The sequence below is a fragment of the Lissotriton helveticus genome, chromosome 9 (genome assembly GCF_964261635.1).
Source record: "Lissotriton helveticus chromosome 9, aLisHel1.1, whole genome shotgun sequence".
NCBI classification, from domain to species: domain Eukaryota; kingdom Metazoa; phylum Chordata; class Amphibia; order Caudata; family Salamandridae; genus Lissotriton; species Lissotriton helveticus.
The window spans coordinates 340,530,778-340,550,265 of record NC_136070.1 but is presented as its reverse complement, the minus strand read 5'-3'; the positions used below and the strand labels follow the sequence as shown (position 1 = coordinate 340,550,265).

The 19,488-nt window shown below is 41.2% G+C and overlaps 1 protein-coding gene across 1 annotated transcript in view; it reads left to right on the top strand.

Moving 5' to 3' along the window:
- Positions 1-19,488, top strand: part of TDP1 (tyrosyl-DNA phosphodiesterase 1) — a 934,974-nt gene that overhangs the window by 150,803 nt on the left and 764,683 nt on the right. Inside the window, exon 8 of the mRNA XM_078660064.1 lies at positions 15,420-15,590. Within this exon, the coding sequence (XP_078516190.1) occupies positions 15,420-15,590 (171 nt within the window). The remainder of the gene's footprint in view (positions 1-15,419; positions 15,591-19,488) is intronic.

Here is a 19,488-nt window from a genome sequence, read left to right as displayed (position 1 = left end):
GACCATAAGATTTTTAGCAGCTTTAGGCCCATCTCTCTCCGACCTACTATGGCAAAGTTGGTAGAAAGAAATGTCAACAGACAGCTCACTCTTTTCTTGGAGGTAAACATTAGTCTGCATGAATCGCAATTAGGTTTTCAACACGTTTTACAGTGCTAAGACTGCTCTTCTTGAGGTTTCTGAGCATATTTAAAGCAATATTGACCAAAATTCCCCAGTTATGTGAATGCTGCTGGATTTCTCTGTGGCTTTTGATGCTGTCTCTTCTGCTATTTTGCTTGAGAGACTGGAAGGCATAGGTATTACTGATTGTGCCTCATCTTGGTTTAAGTCCTTTATCTTCAATTGTACACAGTCAGTCTTTCTCCCTCCTTCTAATATATAGATATCCCAACCCCTGGCCAATTTTGTGGAGTCTTTTGGAATTAGAGTTGTTTCATAGGCTGAAGACAATGTTCTTGGTCTTTCACAAAAAGGCTCCTTTAGCATTGAATCTTGTCTCAGATTAGTACTAGAATGGATAAATACCAACTTTTTTAAACTAAACTCAGAGAAGACCAAAATTCTATTCTTTGGTTCTAAATCTATACCCGACTCCAACCTTTGGTGGCCATCTGAGATGGGCAATCCTCCTTGCCCATCTCCTGTGGTCAGAAACTTAGGGGTCAAATTCGATGCTGCGCTTACCTTTGAATCTCAGATCAAATATTTGTCTAGTTCCTGTTTCCTGAGACGTATGTCACATTTTATTCCAGTGGAATAGCAGAAAACCATTGTACATGCCTTGATCACTTTTAAACTGGAATATGCTAATAGTATATATCTTGGGCTCCTTTCCTTTCTTATTCAGCGTCTTTAGATCGTTTAAAACGCTGCTGCCCGACTGATCCTGAAACTTCGTCCCTCGTGTCCTATCGCTAATCATTTACATCAGCTTCACTGGTTGCCTATTAGCAAAAGGATCAAGTTTAAGAACCTCACTTTTGCTTTCAAGATTTGTAACTCCAGTGGTCCTTTATATCTTAGACGCCGGCTCAGACTTTCGTCCCAGGTGCGATCCCTTTGTTCCAATAATTTTAAGCTTTTCAAACACCTCGTATTGCAAAGTCCAGAAGTGGTGGTCGTTCTTTTGCCTGTCTGACAGCCAGACTGTGGAATGCCTTACCGCTGTCCTTGAGATGCTGTCCATCTGAAACGGTTTCCAGGAAAAGGATCAAAATACTTCAGTTTGATTCTGCATAACCTCCTCCTAAGCTGGTTTCTGGAACTTAGTGGATACTCTTATTTCTAGCACCGGGACACCTTTTTAGATAGCTGTGCACTCTATAAATATATTGTATTGTATTTAAAGATGTGCCTTGAAGTACCTCAGTGCTTCCAGAGCAAAGACCTGCTCAGCTGATGGAGTCGTCCAAGATGAGGCCCCTGGCACAACTTAAATCCGCCTACTTGACTTCGAAGGCCTTCTTTCTGGAGGGAGATTTGGACAAATTCTAGGGGTTTCAGTTCTCTTAGTTATACCCCTTCATGTCTTTGAAGTTCTTTGTCCTCAGGTGCCCCTGACCCCTCCCTAAATCGGTTCTGGGTGTCTCCCTCCGAGTGTCACCTTTCTCCCTTTGATACTGGGGGTCTGGATCCTTAATCACTCAGCTGGAGATGGGTCAATTGGTTTATAGCACTAGCCCAGGCCTTTTCACCTCCCGGGCTTCTCCTCCTCCTACTCTCCAGATGCAGGGCAGCCTGGTGCATCTCAACCCCTCAATGGGTCAAAACCTCTCCCAGCTCCTTTCACCTCACAGATCCAGACAGTCAATTCACATTCAGCAGAGACACTCAGAAATTCTTAAAGCACAAACTCAGCCACTTTCTAAAAGAGTGGTTTACGAACACACAGTGACAAAACCATTATCACAGAAAGAGGTGTTATGACACTGTGAATTCATACATACTAAACTCCACCTCTCCATTATGAACACTTACAGGAAACTAGGCTACCAAAACATAATACCCAGCCTCCCCCATTCTATCCTATGGGCAGAATGGCCTTTCACCAGTGAAAAACGAAATTGAGTATTTTTTACTGTCAGGACATAACACACAACTCAGTAGATATCCTGCCTTTTACCTACTTCACCCTGCCCAGGGGTTACCTGGGACCTACCACAGGGGTGCCCCATGTGTATGCAAACGGGAAAGTAAGGCCTGACAAGTGGTTGACTTGTCAGGACAACATGCTAACTTAGCACTCTGCACGCAGGCCTACACTGAAGACCTGAGTTCCCTTTTCTGCCGGCCTTTGCATTACTAGCCCCTGCACACACAGTGCACATCACTAGGGACTTTACTAGTAAGGCCAACATACTAATCATGGCCAACCAATTACCACTAACCTTTACATAGGGAACCCTTGTACTTTGACACTGATTAGCAGTGGCAAAGTACCCAAAGTATCTAAAAACAAAGGGGATAGAGGCAAACCGTCAGGGGTAATCACGCCAAGCTATGCCAGGTCTAGCAATCCATGTTTACAATTCCACATTGAGCACCAAAAAAGACTGGAATAAGCCAAGAGGAATTGCCAGTGGTTCAAATTTTGTTCCCAAATGTTATACATTTTTCGATTAATGCTTCAGGAAGGATGATGGCCGCCAGGTGCAGTGATCTCACACTCCATTGTGCCCTTGTTTTGTAATCTCTTGCTTGAAACCAGAAGCATTGCTATCTATCCATGTTTACAATTCCACATTGAGCACCAAAAGAGTCTGGAAAAAGCCAAGATAAATTGCCAGTGGTTCATATTAATGAAAATGTTAAACACTGTCACTGCAATACAAATCTCTAATAAAATAACTTAGCATTATCCCACAGAACGTTTTCTCAAAAATCCAAAGATCTTTGTAAAGCTGTCACCCTGTGTTTTCTATGGAAAAGCAAACCTAGCTTAAGTTGTCACTATACCTTTTTCTCTATGCCACATCACCAAGAATAAGCTCAGTTTGAAGACATTTATATCAAAATGCAGTGCCAGAGGGAGGATGTGAAGTCTCTACAAAAACAGGTGCAGAGATCTCTGCACAATGCAAGGTTAATGCAAAAAATCTTATAGCATTTTACCAAACGCTGAAGAAATATTTAATGAGTCTATTTTCTCTGCCATTCTTCTGTAGGTTGAGTATTTCCAAACCTCGCACTTCTAGAATTCCTACTTAGACTTGCAGTGCTCAAGTAGGTGCTCTGAAGCTTCAAATGTTTTCCTTTGATAGGTTAAAGGGAACAGGCTTTTAAGGCTTTGGTTTCTATAGCGACATGCATTTTGAAATCTAAGCGGCATCAGGTAGCGATCAAATCGTCACTGTTTGGGTCATTGTGTCCACAGCTCCGACTAACCACCTGGGCTGTGTATGTGATAATCCATGGCAGGCTGAGCTTGTCTCATCATCTTTGCAGTGTGGTGTAAAATAGGTTAACTAAAGATTTGCTCTAGTTACTTTGAGGTTTGTAAAGAAAAAGTGTTAGCTCTTCATTGTCGGGTAAATTTCCCTTTCTGAGGTACTGATTGGGGGACAAAATGAGGATATGAGAAAAAAATTGGCCTCAAATGGCATCATCAGGATAACAGGAGTAGACTGATGCCAATATTGTGTGACCTATGGTGGTGACCTAGGGCATTTTGGCAGAATATTCTGGATCAGATATGATTCATCACAGTGACGGAATATATTGAATGCAATGTATGTCGAATTGATTCTTCGATTCTGCATTTACTCTCTGACTGAGACAAGAGGAAAAGGCTCTCCATTTTGCCATTATTTCACTCTTATTAATTTCAGGTCTGTTTCAGGGCTTTTTATTGTTATGATTTTACCACTGGCCATGCCTAGAGTTATACATACTACATACTCATACTTGTAGTACTACTTCCATGGAAGCCTGTTTACCCCACGTCCGTGAAAAGCTTGTTGCCCCTTCATGGTCACCCCCCCCCCCCCTCCCCACCCAACCCGGGGAAGTATCATGTGTTCTGTTGTTCGGTTCTAGGACACCTCCTCCACTGGAAAATGCTGACATTTTGCACTTCTAAATTCTGACAAGTTATGTAAAATTTGACAGTCAGTTGAGACAGCGATTGTGTTTATCTTCACATCCTTTTCGGCAGGAAGTGACATCACATTTCCCAGCACCAACAGCAACAAGAAGTGGCATCCCTGGTTTCTCATCTGAAACTTCCTGCCTCCTTCCCGAGTTCAGTCCACTCTTTATAGCATCTTGCTGCACATGCAGTCTCAGATAAAGGCCGAAATGGTCAAGGCCATCTTCACCTTTTGGCCTTTTAGAGCCGAATTGGGGCTTGGATCAGAACCCAATCCTCCAGGTAACCCTCCCACATCATGTGCCTAATAGACCATATACCAGAAGCCATCACAGTACTCAGGCGTCCATATTACAACCACAGTCTCAATGCAAATAACCAGAACCTCATCCACATCCCACTCACCAGCATACATATACCAAAAACACCCTCCTCCTCATGCTTATGAACACACACTCTTTAAATGCCCATAAAATTACAGACATCATACTGCATCCAATTGATGCACTTTTCTTTACAGAAACATGGCTCGCACCCACATCCAACTAATTCGTAGATGTCCTCATCTCCTCAGGCAACAGAATACAGCACACTTGCTGCACACAGAAAACAGGCCGAGAACTTGCATTCATCTGCATTGCTCTACATTCTTGAGCTTCAGACCTTATCACACCTCTCTCCATACAGCACTTCCTTCCCACTGTCCTCACAGACTCAACCATCCCCATAGATTGAATCCCTCCAAGATAATTACAACTGACTTTACACTGCTAAAAAACCATGATCATCAAACAACACATTGTCACCCTACATTCTCCCATAGGCAACAACCTCGATTTGATCAGAACTGTTTCAACCTCGATTTGATCAGAACTGTTTCAACTTGAATCTAATGCAGGTCCCCAATAACTCTGGGCTGGTCAGATCACCTCGCCATCCCCTTCATGATCCATCACACCACAGCAAAGCACCATGGTTCACAGAAAAGCAAAGAAAACCCCTCGCAATTCCTAACTTCATCCTGGACTTTCTCATCTGACTTTCACACTCCTTACAGCTTACAACTGATGTCAACATACTACTTTATGTATACATTGGTGCCATGACCATCTGGGTAGCAATGCACCACTCAAAACACTGTCCTGCCAACCCAAACTGCACCATGATACTTATGACCTTTTGGAGAGCAAACACTGCATCTGTAGGCAAGAAAAGAAATGGAGATTGAGCAAAGCTCCTGACAACGTAGCTCAGCTCAAAAAACACCGATCTATAACCACATATACCTCATAACCACAGCCAAAGCCACCTTCTTGAAGGCCACCATTAGCAAGTCAAGCAACAGCAGTAAATCACTCCTCACTCCAGTTATGAATTGTATCCGCACAATCTCAGAACAACATATCCAACATTTATGCTTCTATACTGGAAATAGATAAACAAAACCAGAGCCCACAGTGACAACATCAAACACCTTTAGCCACCTCTCACACACTGAACTCACTGGCACCTTTAACTTTCTCAAGGCCCCCACCTACAAAGACAATAAACTACCTTCACTCATTGTGAAAACTCTCCATGGAGATGCCCCATACATCATTAATACCATCAAAACTATTCAGTGACCCTTCCCAGACAGTGTCCAAACTGCACACATTTACCCCTGCTAAAAAAAAAACAACCCTGAACCCTCATGAACCAGTCAACTCCCATATCATTACTCTCTTAACCTGAATTGATAAAAGTATTCTTTCAATTACATGTGCAGATGAACAAAAAATTTCTCCTGCAGAACCACTAGTCTGGCTTCAGTCCTCCCCGAGACAGTCACCCTTTAGGTAATTTGTGACTGTACTGATCGCTGACTAGAATGAGATCTGCCTCCAGGTCCTACTTGACCTCTCTGCAGCTTCCAACATTGTTGCCAACAAATGTTGTTGCACATGCTGCAAACATTGATGGCTTCCTCTGACTGTACTGGATAATTAATTTTCTACTCACCAGCGCCACAAATTTGTCTAGAAGGGAACCTCAAGATCTTGTCAACTAGCTGACTCCTGCAGAGGCTTGTGGCCAAACATACTCCATTTATTTTTACCAGGCAATCACAAAAGGATTCCTGGGAGAAGTAAATACATTTACTACTGTGGATTTCTCTACCACTAGTGGCAACAGGTGAGAGTTGGTGTCCCATGGAGTGGTTTATCTAGGAAGTTTCGGAATGCGCACACACATGTAAATTTGAAGGCATTTTCAAACTTCAATCCAACCTTTTTCTCTTATTGCACGCTGTGAAAAGGAAAGGACAACTCCAGTGTTCATGGGGGCGTAGGTCCTGGTCCCTATAAACCACGATGAGCTCAACCGTTTTCCTTGGAGCTCTTTGGATATTGATCTTAACAGGGTCTATTGCAGATATGGCTACAAATACCTAAAGTTCAGCCCAGTATCCCTGTATTTGGGTGCCTTTGGTATGGAAAAACTGCTTTTTTTTGGTGTCTATAGAGAATGAAGTGTCTTTACTCCCTAGTGTTCAGCCGACAGTGAGAGGGTCAAACAAAACACACCACATGTTTGTTGGTTTTGAAAACGAATTCCGTTAGAGAGTGACTGAATAGATGAGGTTATGGGATACCTTTTTGCGATGAATGTGAAAATAGGCAGGAAGTATCCTGTATCCCAATAAATCTCTCCCCCGTCCCTCAGAATAACCAACGGTATGGGAGATCAGTATTGTGTTACTGTTCTAAATATGCTCCATATTACAACTTTGGCATTAGTCTAATAATGCTGAAATTTTGGGAACCTGATGAGCATGTGAATGCCATCCATGTTTGAAGCACTGCAATTTCAGGGCTTAATCATTGAGACCTGGTATAGCTTTGATAGTTTCTTTGGGGTCCAGTATAATCTGTACTATATAATGAAATTATTTTTCTTCAGTGCAGCTGGTCGCACTATCTTGTGTAGTATTTCTATAGATATTTGCCATGCATTTGTTCCTTTCCTACATGCTCTGTGGCTTGGCAGCTGCAGGAGATGCTATACATGCCTCTTCTAGGTCATGCAGACGTCTGTACCATAATGATACCTCTTTTCTCATCTCTGCACCTAGGTTAATTTAAATTTCCATTGATGTGGGGTTTGAAAAGCATCTACCTTAATTAACTTGCCAACTAATAATCTTTAAATATAGAGAGCTCTCTTCCTGTCAGTCAGTACATCTGATCACATCTTGATGCCTAATCTATGATAAGACCATTAGTTACCCATATTCCTGCTTTCTCAAATGTTCTTCCAAGCCTGTCCTTCAGCCAATGATGAGTTTGTTTATTTTTATTTTTGCATAGTTAACTAAAACCATTTCTGTATTACACTTAAAAGAATCCATTTAAAAAAAAAAATAGACATTTAATATGCTTTCCTCCGCCTTAACTGCCTTTTTAGTTCTTACAGTTGCTACAGAACATCTTTGTTAAAACCAGTTAAAAGCCAAAGGTGGAAAATTCATTGCAGTTTAAAATCACAGTTAAATTATGCTTGCTAAGGAAAGTTATTTGCTCACTAGTTGCTGTGATGTGTTGTCTCAGATTTTCTTTACTCCAGCCATGCTTGCCCGTTTGTCACATCGTTCAAGTTATCTCAACTTGTTGCAAGATGTATCCCTCTGCTACTGGTGAGCATCCTTAAAGTGGTTCCGCTAAGACCTTTTCTGTCTGCTGGGCAGCTTACGGCTAAAGAACGGTGATGGATTTAACCCAGATCTTTTGACTGGGTGTGAGTTTTTGATTGATTCAAATGCTCCGTCCATCACCACCCCCTTTTGTACCGCTTTTGGCCGCCATAAGTGTGGCAGGGTATGCTCAGACGTGAGTCCCTTGCTCACTTTGCCACTGGATTCAGGCAAGCCGGGCTGAAGACGGCTGAAATGTCAGAAACCTGTCCCCGGAAGCTTGTTTCCGGTCCAGGGAAGACATGGCTTGGCAGTTCGGGCTGGACTGTTCCCATGAGGCACAGGGTCAGACTGATTTGCATATAGCCATGTCTGAACTGGGGTGGCAGGGTGGGCTAAAGAACGGTGATGGATTAAACCCAGATCTTTTGACTGGGTGTGAGTGTTTGATTGATTCAAATGCTCCGTCCATCACCACCCCCTTTTGGGCAGCTTATGGCAGCAGGCTTTGTGGATCAATTTTTGGTATTTTTGGCATTTTTGGTTCAGCCAACATCAGGAATTGTAGCAATCTGCAGTTTAGTTGGATGTTTACTGGATTTAAGCAGGCCAGCACCGCTTGCCTCCTAGTGCGGATGCCTATCTGTTTCAGAGGTTCTTTTAGGAGCTGTTGCTGCGCTTGATGAGTAGTTTGGGATCCGTGATATGGGCTGTACTATACCGCATTCATGAATTGCATCACTTTCTACCTTAACGTTTGAGGCAGCCTGCAGTATCTTTAATCAGACCCCTTTGAAAAATATTGGTGGTACAAATTTATATGCAAAGCCCTTCCACTGTTCTGCTTCATAAATGACGTAGAGCCAGTGGATGGGTTTCACTTCAGTTTGAGATGCGATGAGTGACCTATATTTGGTAATCTTGTAGGACCAACTGCCCTTTTCAATGCCCTAGCACGTTTTCCCAGCATATTGTAAATGTTTCTCTCTCAAGATGAAGAATTTATTTGCTTCTCAAAATATAGGGAATAGTCTTAACATTGAGCACAGATTTGGGCAAGATTACCATTTTGTAATGTATCAATTCAGCCAATTAATTTTATTAGCAAAAAGCTTAACTTCAACTTCCTGAGATACTGTTTTGCTATTGTAACCTATTTTAAACCTTTGCTTCAATGGTTATACCTCCATACTGCATTCTTTCGCCAATCTTAGGGGAGTGATATTTAACATTCCAATGCATCATTTCTGATTTTCTTTCACTTATAGCCAGATGTTGATGCAAAGTCTTCAATGACTTCCTCCAATTTTGGTTTACTGAATATTGGCCTTGCTATAAAGATAGCTAAGTCATTAGCATGTAATTCTACCTTTTGGTTTTGTGTCCTCTGAAAGTGAACATTAAGATTTCCTCTGTTCCCATTATTCCACTAGTGAGAAGTTCAATATAAAATGTTAACACAAGGGATGTAGCTGACACACTTGCTTCTTCTCTCTTTCGATGCAGGCTAGTTGAGTGAACTGTCAATTAACCAAAGCCGTTATCATTGGCTTACTGCAACATCCCTTTAGTGCCTCAGTACAGTGCTACTAAATCCTAATGTACTCGTCGCACTTCATACCTGCAATAAACCGAGGGTGCTTCAGATTATAAGACTTAACATAGTTTGAATTCCCTGCTATGTGGGAGGAAAGTTCTTTTATTGTCCTGCAGATTTTTTTCTGGAATAAAAAAAACATATCTATTTCTATTATTTGGGTAATTTCAACAAATGTCTGAAAACATGAAAAGCCAGTTTTTCAACTTTAAAAACTGAGTAACTGTACTGATAATTCGACTACAGGCACTCTAGGTATTTCTTTGTAAATTGCCACAGAATTCCTAAAAGAAAAACCCTTTAAGACAAACCTTCCACAAATCTCCAAAGCAATGCTAGTGGAATTGCCCATTCATATTTTCATATTAATCATGAAAATTCCTTAGATGTTTTGACAGAAAAATCTTTTTCCCTTAAAATATACATTCGAAACTTCATCTCTACAGAACCATAAAAGCAACATTCAGCAGAATTAAAAGACCCTTTTTCGGAACATTTCTCAGATTTTAAAAGGTTTTTTTCTTTTAAGGATTTTGTATACAATTGTCTGGGAGTTCTGACAAAAAGCAAAATCTTTTGTGGAAGTGTCTGTGAATATGGGAATGCCTCGCAAGAAATGTATTTGTCAAGCGACAATGGCCAAAGATGTTGATACGTGCTATTTCTAGGCTTCTTCTACAATCCTTTATAAAAGACATTTCAGGAGCAAAATAAATACTCCTTAAAGTATCCTTGTCTCCACTGTAGTTGTGTGGGTAGAGATCGGAGTTCATTTTTGAGGGAGATTCGAGGATTAACAATATAAGCACTACTAAAAATTTATTTTCAAGATCAAGTTCATAAAACAAAAACCAGTAGTAGCCAATACCTGTATCAAAGTTTGAGGTACATTGATATAGAGAAAATCACTACATCCAATATGATGATCTGAAGGGCTCCACTTTTAAAGAGAGTTTGAAAACTTAATACAAATATTCTTAAGAAATTTAATACCATTATTTGAACAACTCTTATCTTGAACCCACACAAAGTAAAGATTATCTAAACAAACTCTATATTAAAATGTTAAAAAAACAACACTATGTATGGCTTCCGAATGCAGGGCTTCTAACTAACAATGAAGGGAGAAATAATACTTTGAGAAGCTCAAAAGCAATGTAGATCAACAAGGGTCACCTAGCAGAAAACACTAATCACTGCTGGCAAAGAAATATCTAAGACGAAAGGTCAAAAGTCTATTGAAATGTCAAGAGTTCATTGTAAATACATTTAACATCATGAGACCACGAAATAAGACAAATATGAAGCATAGGTGAAATCATGCCAGCAAACCAGCATGCCCCTACATTCATCCAGGACACCTGATCCAATGGAGCTGCTCCAAATTACCCCTGATTTATTTTGTCTATGTTACTTTGTAGAGCTTGGGTATTCACCCTACAGGGTCTCTTGGCATTAAAGTGGCTGCACTAAAGAATCCCCTTCAAGCTGTGTAGTTCCACTAAGAACTATCCATAATCAACTAAAGGGGAAAACATGCTTTCAGATTTGTCTGAAATTCCATGTGCATGGCTTCCATTTTAATGCAGAGAGAGTAAGAGCAATCCAAAATTCATTGCTACCTATGTAGACTCTGAGTAGGGACCTGCCAAGCCTGACTAAAGATTGCAATCCTAGTTGCTTTGTTTCAGAAATAATTGAGTCATGAAATAAATTGCCTCTATAAAATGTATGTTCATCCGCCATTCTACAGCATTAAGGGCCTAATGGAGATAAAGGTTTGCCTTCTGATTCAGTCGTTAATTATATGTCAGATGTGGCTGCCATCTGCACACATATAGAGAGTAAGATTAACTTCAAGTAGCAGATGGCCTAGAGGGAAAAGGTACAAACTCCAAATTGAGGTAGATGAGACTAAGCCTTGCGGAATTCATCGGCAATCCTAATAAGGCACTGAAGTGAAAAGCCCAAATTGTGTTATTTGTGCACTTTCAGAGAGAAAGCATTCCAGTCAGCTAAGGGTCTGGACTTGGAGAAGAACAGTCTGCTGGATAGTGTAGTATTTATTCATTTCTTATTGAAGGCATGATAATCACTCGGTCGTTGGAAGATCCTCGCTCAGTATCAATTATTAAAGTGTTCTTCCCAATAAACCAACATTTTGACCGCAAATGCATCCCTGTAGGAAGACCAGACCACTCACTTGCTGATGAAGCTATCCATGGATCAATCTATTTCTTTGGGAAAAGCATGGGACATGTTAGTGGCTAAGGTAATGGATAAGAATACGCACATGGCAGATGAGTCGTCATTTGGAGATTTTGAACTTTTTGTGTGGTAGACACTCTGGCTTCAACCCTGAAGGGGATCATGACTACTACTTTACTTGTTCAGTAAAAGCTTCAGAGTACTGACGTTGGTGGTAAAGTCTTATTGATGGTAATGTTGAAGCTCTCCGTTGTGTTTGATATGAGGTACCAGGAGATCCTGCTGCCCAGGCTTCAGAAAGTTGAAGGCTTTTCACAAGCAGTGATTGCTTGGTTGAGATCTTTCCTTAATGACTGAATATCCTAGGTGAATTTGTATGAATACCTGGCCCCACTAGTTCCTTCTAGAAATGTGATACGTCAGTTTCCCACTATCACTGATACTTTGTAATTTATGAGTTCAGCCTATGCAAAATCTGCTGTTAAACTGAGGCAAGGATTTTCATGCTTAAGCCAATAGAACATCTATATTGCTGGCAATTATTCAATTCAGTTTCATTGAATGTCCATAGTAACGCTATGTCGATCATAATTATTTGGCTGTACAAGCCACCACTGGAAAGCTAAGAAACTATTATGAGAAATAAATATCAGGGGCTCACTATGGTGGTCAGGTCAACCATTGACAAAAAAAACTATGATTTCTGTACAAGGACTAGAACTTTTTTGGCAGAAAAGTCAAGCACAGTGATTGAAGGGTCGCAGTGGGCTCACTCATTTACTTTTTACGCAGAGTGGTGGTTGGAGAATGATAGATGCTCTTCCCATGTTGACTAAAGATACCTAACTCTGTGCAGGAGTTGTAACTGTGGTTAAAAGAAAGGAGCATATGTTTCGGATTCTGGGAGAGCTACATTGCAGCTGTGACTGCGTTTAAGTGCCTTGTGATGTTGCATAAAATGCTACAGCTGAAATGCCTACTACGTTGTGACAAGAGAATATGGAGCAGGTACATTTATAGGCTTTCCTGGTTTTAGTTTCTGTTCTGATGAAGGGGAGGGGGTTCAGTATTTTTAACAAATGTTAAAAATCAGTGGTTATCAGTGTTTGTTCTTTTTTGCTCCATACATGACCAGTGGAATGGTGCTTTTCCAGTGCTTATAAAGAAACATTTTTTCTTCCTACCCTTGTTCACTCCTGTTGTCAATTATTCATATATTCTTTCTTCCAACCAACTCCCTTTGAACCCTTTCACTGAATTTGCTCTTTCAAGTAACTTTTTATTATTTCTCAAACTCCCTGCCTAAGTTCCAGTACATAAATCCTTCTCTCCAGCAACCCCCGTTTCTCTCTTGTGCTGTAGTGAAATATCCAATCAAGATAAAAAAAAGAGTGGCAATAGACCCTACTGGCAACCACCTGTTTAAATTAAGCACTAGCATGGCCTGAGTGGGTCATTGTTGGAGCTCTCATCACAGAAGAGTACTAACATGTAGCAGCTACATTTATACTGTTTGACACTAAAAGGACGCTAAACCAATAAAAGTGCAGCAAAGTCTGGTGTTTTCTGGTTTCTACAGAAAAAGAAATATTCCCTTTGGTTGGGATTTTTCAGTTATAATTGCTTTTGACTGAAAACTTGGAACCCTACACGTTTAAAATCCCCAAGTTATTTGGAATATCTTGTATCATTCATCCATGTGTATGATGAGAAAAGGAAATGTCCTGCGCCTTTAAATTAGATAGTTATGTGCCTGAAGAATGCTGAAGAGTTTCCACTTTGGAAATTAACAAGGGTGTCATTACCATGCTCTTAAGCACACATGACCTGATACTGGCTTGATATTCTTTTTAAATCTAAATGTACAGTCTTCTTTTTCGACATGCTGTTTTATTTTTTGTAATGCTTTTATGATATATGCATATCGAAATAAAGCAATCAACCAACGATATAGGTGCTGTATAAACATGAGGTTTCTATTTGTGTAATAATTTAAATTCCGCAGGAACTGCCATTAAAATAAGCTCATATGGTCTGTGTAAGTCAAAGGGAAGGAAGTTGAAAGTAAGAAAAAAATGACTAAACGTCTCTATGTAATTTATTAGTGGGTTGTTGACTAAAGGGATCTGACCCGCAAATACATTACGTTAAGCGGAGTGAAAAAGTTTGCTTCTTAGTTTCTTTTCTCTAAACAAAGTACACTAGTGGGACTTCAATAAAGTCTCCACAAGGTCAGATAGACAGGTCAGGTTGTTCTGATGAAGAAGTAAAACAAAGTTTAAGACGCTTCCTGTCATAAAATTGCCTGTACATGGATGATGGAAGATTGTCAAATTTGTGTGATAGCTTTTCTGTTAGTTCGGTTTTCTCAACTTTTACAGAGCCTCGCTCTCACACCAGCAGACATGGCCAGCAGTGTGAGGTTGAGTTGAGTCCTACTGTCTAGTATATTGCTTGTCTTGCATCAGAGAGATAATACTCTGTCCCAGGAGCTTTAACAAGATATGTTGCATCTGTTTTTGCATCAATAGAGGCACACTAACACAGTCTTACTTTAGAAGTCAGAATGTTTCCAAGTTTCTAAGTGTCTTCATGTGTGAATTTTGCCTGCAAGTGATAAATGAGACACCTTATAGAAATGCACCTTTGGCATTTTGTGAACTCTGATTTCTCATTAATCTGGCAAGAATCTTTAGAGAGAAAACCTGCTTCTTCTATACACAGTAAAGCACAGGGATGACTAAAAACAGGCCTCTAAACTTGCAACACGGTCTTTCCTGTGCTTTTGAAAAGTAGCTCCAGATGGGATTGTTAGAGGATTCCAGCTTGCATGCCAGATGCACTGCTAGTAAATAGAAAATGACCATGTGTGGACCCTTTAGGTATAATCTATGTCTGATGATCAGACTTATTTGTACAAATATGGCAGGCACATGGTTGCAATGTTTTGGGTCAAATTTGATTTTCCAGTCTCCAGAGGTGGAATTGGCTATCCCAATCCAAAACCTGAGCAAAGCATCCTGCTCAGAATCCATGCCCACTGACTTGTACTATGCTTAGCGCAGAGTCCAGGCACAAGTGATTACCAGCTCATGGCAACCACCTACAATTGTCCTGCTACACAAAAGAAGTAGCAGAGGAAGACCAACCAATTATTGACCTCTTTCACTGCTGTTTGGTTCGGGTAAGATCAGGGTTTAAATATTGTTTAATTGTATTCAGGATACGTGTTGATTTGGAAGCCAACCTTTCCGATATCCAGTTCGGATTTAGGAAAAGTATTGGAATGGTGACCAGGCAATGAGATTATATATGATGTGCGTGAAATATGGCAGGAAGAATTCCTGTGATGGCGACTGTGTAGTTACGTTCCACATGCTTTGATCTGTAATCCCTTAGGCACACAGATAACATGAGGATGGTGTATTTGGTACTTTGCGTAGCAGTGGAGTACGCCATTGAAAGTTGCTTGCATCTTGTAAAACAGAAGATCGTCAACCAGACCACAGAGTGTCTTCAGGATATGAGAAGCTTATGAAAATGTGTTTTGCATGAATGTGTTATTGAGATCGCCACGTAAGAAATGTTATCCATATATGCATTGGTTTTGGTCTCGATGAGGTTTCTGCTGCCCCATTCCTGGAGTAATGTTCGCTTACCCTTGAGTGTGATGTAGTTGCTGGGTATTAAAACCATACAGCTCACTAAGGGTAGGCTGTTGCTACTTAGGAATTGCCATATGCTGTCTTGTCATTTTGGACAGTGCTTGGCCATAAGGCGAAGAAACTTTAGAAAACAAGATGAACATTACAACGGACCAGGCTGAACAAGTCCCCATTCTTATCTTATAGGATTTGGTTGAGCCCACTCTTTCCTCGACTTCCAGAAGGATCTCCTGAATCTGCTGGGGAACCGGCTACAAATTTTCGGTCTGACCTTATTGACTACTTGGCGTCGTACCGATCCCCTACGCTCAAAGAATGGATAGAGATTCTCAGACAGCACGATCTGTCAGAAACTAGGTACGTAACAATCCTGGTGACAATCAAGATTTGCTTTAATATTGCTTTGTGTATTCATTAATATATCAATGTTATGCCTTATGTCCTTGTTTTGATTATTAGATGTTTGAAGTTGTCGATCCACTTCTGAAAGATAGAGTTCAGTAACCCCATTTTGTGGATTAGACCTTCATATATGGATTTAGTGGGTTCATTGCCACCTTCCTGGTTCATCTGCTACTGCTGTATGACTGGGTTTTAGACAGTTGCTCATCCATTGCACTTTGATATGGGAGATGAGTTCAGCTGCAGTGAACAACACAATTTAACATGTGGAGCACCTTTGGCAAAATTAACTACAGCTGGGGGTAAGCAGAGGCGGTGCCCCTTCGGCTCATCAGAATACGACTACAAAAGATTTACACTAAGTCTGTCCAACCCTCTGCTTGATCGATTCACCACCTTTGCATCTATGCGTGTGTGTGTGTATGCATGTTTGTGTGTCTACATGTGTCTGTCTGTACATGGATTACTGGTGTCTGTTTGTGCAGCTATCTGTGGCTCTGGTGTTCTGTGAGGATGGTTGTCTTTCTGTGTTGGTTTCGATTTGTATATTGATGCTTTGGGTAGGTTTTGGTAGGCTGCTTCTGCATATGTGCAATCTGTGTCAAATATATTTTTGAATGTTGTGTGTCTGTGTGTTTGTTTGAACTACAGACATTTCATACCCATAAACCCTGACAATGATTGTAAAAGAATCATTAACAGAAAATTATTTAACAATTAACCTTCTTGGCTAACCCAGAGAAAACAGGATCAGTACAGTTGTTCAGAAGCCAGAACCCTTAAGATTATTGGCGGCAATCATGAATGCTGCTACCAAACAACTATAGACTTGTAAGATGAACAGCAGCCCAGAACTACATATTTCTGTTGGCTTCAACCTAAGGTATGTAGCTATTGGCTGGAATGTTTCTACATACCACCACACTGAACACTCTTCCATCCGTACAGGACACTGTACAAAGCAGTAAGGGAAAATTGATTGAGGGAATGCATCGCCTGATGATTTCATATTTTTTCACTTCAATTCAAAATAGGTGGTTTGGCATCTGCATGCACTAATTTCTAATCCCGAGTGACTGTGACCATTTCCTTAGTTTTTTTTTTGGGTAGTACAGATTCTCATTTGATTTCTCTTTGTGGGCTTATATGTTATGGCTTGGGTGATAGGTCATATTTTCATACAATAAAACTGGATAGAAAAATCTTGGGTAAAAAAGGGAAGGCGATTTTAGAAAATTAGATGTTTTAGATACTTGCCCAATGAGACCTTTATTGACAGTTGCCGTTCCATCAACAATCAACCACAAATAGACCCCTATGGCACATGGTGTCCACTCTGGATACAACTGTTAAAAAAAAAAAAGTTCCTCCTGATAGTCAACTTTAGTTTCATAACTAATGCCCCTCTACGGACAGCTTTTATCTGTAAAAAACCCTTCACAGTCACCGGGGACTGAAGTGGATATGAGTAGAAAAGTGGGTCCTGCAAACAGTCTTTACTCAACGGAGATGGTTTACTGTGTACCACACTGTTTGCAGACAGTGAAACCCTCATGAGAAATATACCGCTGAGTATTAAAAAGTATCTACTAACAACAATGTTCACTGTAGGCCAAAAAGAAACACTATTCATTAACCGCATGCGTGCTGCGGTCATTTTTGCGCTGTGCGGCTTTTTTCGTTTTACCGCGTTACATGACGAGCTGAGCTCGTCATGAGCATGCGAGCGGCGCAACTTATGACGAGCTCAGCTCGTCATGAGCATGGAAGGGGTTAAGAATTCCCAAAGTCTGAAGATGCTTAAGTTCATACTACCTGAAGCCTTCATACTATGGTGAAAACTTAACAGATAGCCCAACTTTAGAAGCTAAACAAGCACATGTACATGGGTTAGTACCTGGTGCACACAGTCTTCTATGTTATGTTGAAATTGACATGCTACAACAAATCTGTCTAAAAACTCTATACTGTTCACAATACTTAGTTTCAACTACTTGGAATCTTTGCCCTGTTTTAAAACTTTTTCTGCAGAACCAAAAAACGTCTCATCTGTGCAGAGTAACTCTTCAATACAAACATTTATAATGTGTTCAATACCTCTACACACCTATGGTGCATTAGGAGTACATGTTTTATACTTGTGCCTATTAGCTAGACACATGCGTTCCAAAATTATATATAGAAGTAATCTGGTAGTCACCCGCCACTATGTAAACTATAAAACAAACTAACACATTCTTTGGATTCCATGAGTGATGTAATATGGGAGGTAATTAGCAGTGCATAATGGGGGCGCAAGTTATAAACTGGTGAAATTCTATGTTTTTTCAGTTCAGAACTTTAATTTTCTCACTGACATATTCACCTAGCTCTAACATCACACTAACTTTGTTTTTTCAGTGAATTTTTTATTTTTTTATTTTTAAACAAACACAGATCTTTCTATCACACCTAAAATTACTTTAGCCTTTGTTTTTTCAGTCAATTTCCAACGTTATAAAAAAATAAAAACAGATAAATAAAAAAAATAAAAACAGATCTTTTTTGATCAGACCGTAATATATTGTTACCTTAACTTTTAGTTGTTTCAGTGAATTTCTAGTTTTTTTAAACAAAAGAAATATTTTATTACCATTCATAAAGCCAACCCCCATTTCGCATGGCCTTTGGCCGTACACAGTGTGGGGCCTCGTTTGGCCTGCATTGCGGCTCACCCCCTCCTCCCATTGGCAACCAGCCCTAAATTGCGCATGGCCTTTTGTCGTGTGTGGCGTGCGTTTGGCTGCAGGGCCTGGCTTGCTCCATTAGGCCCTGCGTCTAATTACCCACGGGCAGCCAACCCCACACTGTGCATGGCCTTTGGTTGTGCATGGCTTGTGGTCACCCGCAGGGCCTGGCTTGCACCCAGACCAGTTTCCAAACCTCCAGTTGCCTGCCAACCCCACACTGTGCAAAGCCTTTGGCGTGTGCTACATAGGGTTTTCCTTCAGGCCCATGGGACCCCGTAAAACAAATAAATTAAAGTGAGGGGGCTTGCAGCCTGAGAACCTTAACTGGCCCCAGAGACCCCATCCCTGAGGTAAAATTTCAATAAAAGGGGAGGGGCTGTGTGGCCCCCCCTCCCCAAACCGTAAAAGACACTGGGACCATATACAATTAAACAGGGAAGGCAGTGCGGCCCCTCACTGAGCCTACTTGGGCCCTGGGGACCCAACCCTAGGGCCACATTCTAACGGGATTGGGTTTGCAGTCCCGCTCCCCAAGCCTTTATAGGCCCTGGGGACCCTATCCTTCCAGTAATTTTGAAAGGTTGGGGAGCATTTTTTAGGCCCAGAGACCCCATTCCCTGGGGCTAAATTGCACAATTAAGGGGCCAGGGTTTGTGCCCCCCTCTCCAAGCCTTCTCGGGCACCGTAGACCCCATACCCTGGTGCCATATTTTATTAAAAAGGGAAGGGGGCTGCTCACCACCCCTCCCTGAATCATCTTGGGCCCCAAGGACCCCATCTCCTGGGTCCAAAGTTAAAGGACGCATACAGCCACCTCATCGAGCCCTATTAGTCGCCGGGGAACCATCCCCTGAGGCTATGTGTTTATTTAAAAAGGAGTCTCCCTAACTGATTTTGGCCCAGGAGATCCCATAACCTGGGGCCTCTCTTGGTCATAGGTGAGTGCCCTGGTGTCTACCGGGGGCACTTACGAACCACCACTTTGGGGTTGACACAGGTAGCTCCAGGTCCCCTGTGGCCCCAGGTGGCTCCCCGCAGGGTGCAGGAGCCGACGTTGCTCCTATCTGGAGGGATCATTTGTCTTCTGCTTATTCCGTCTGGGTGGAAGCAATATCAGTACTATT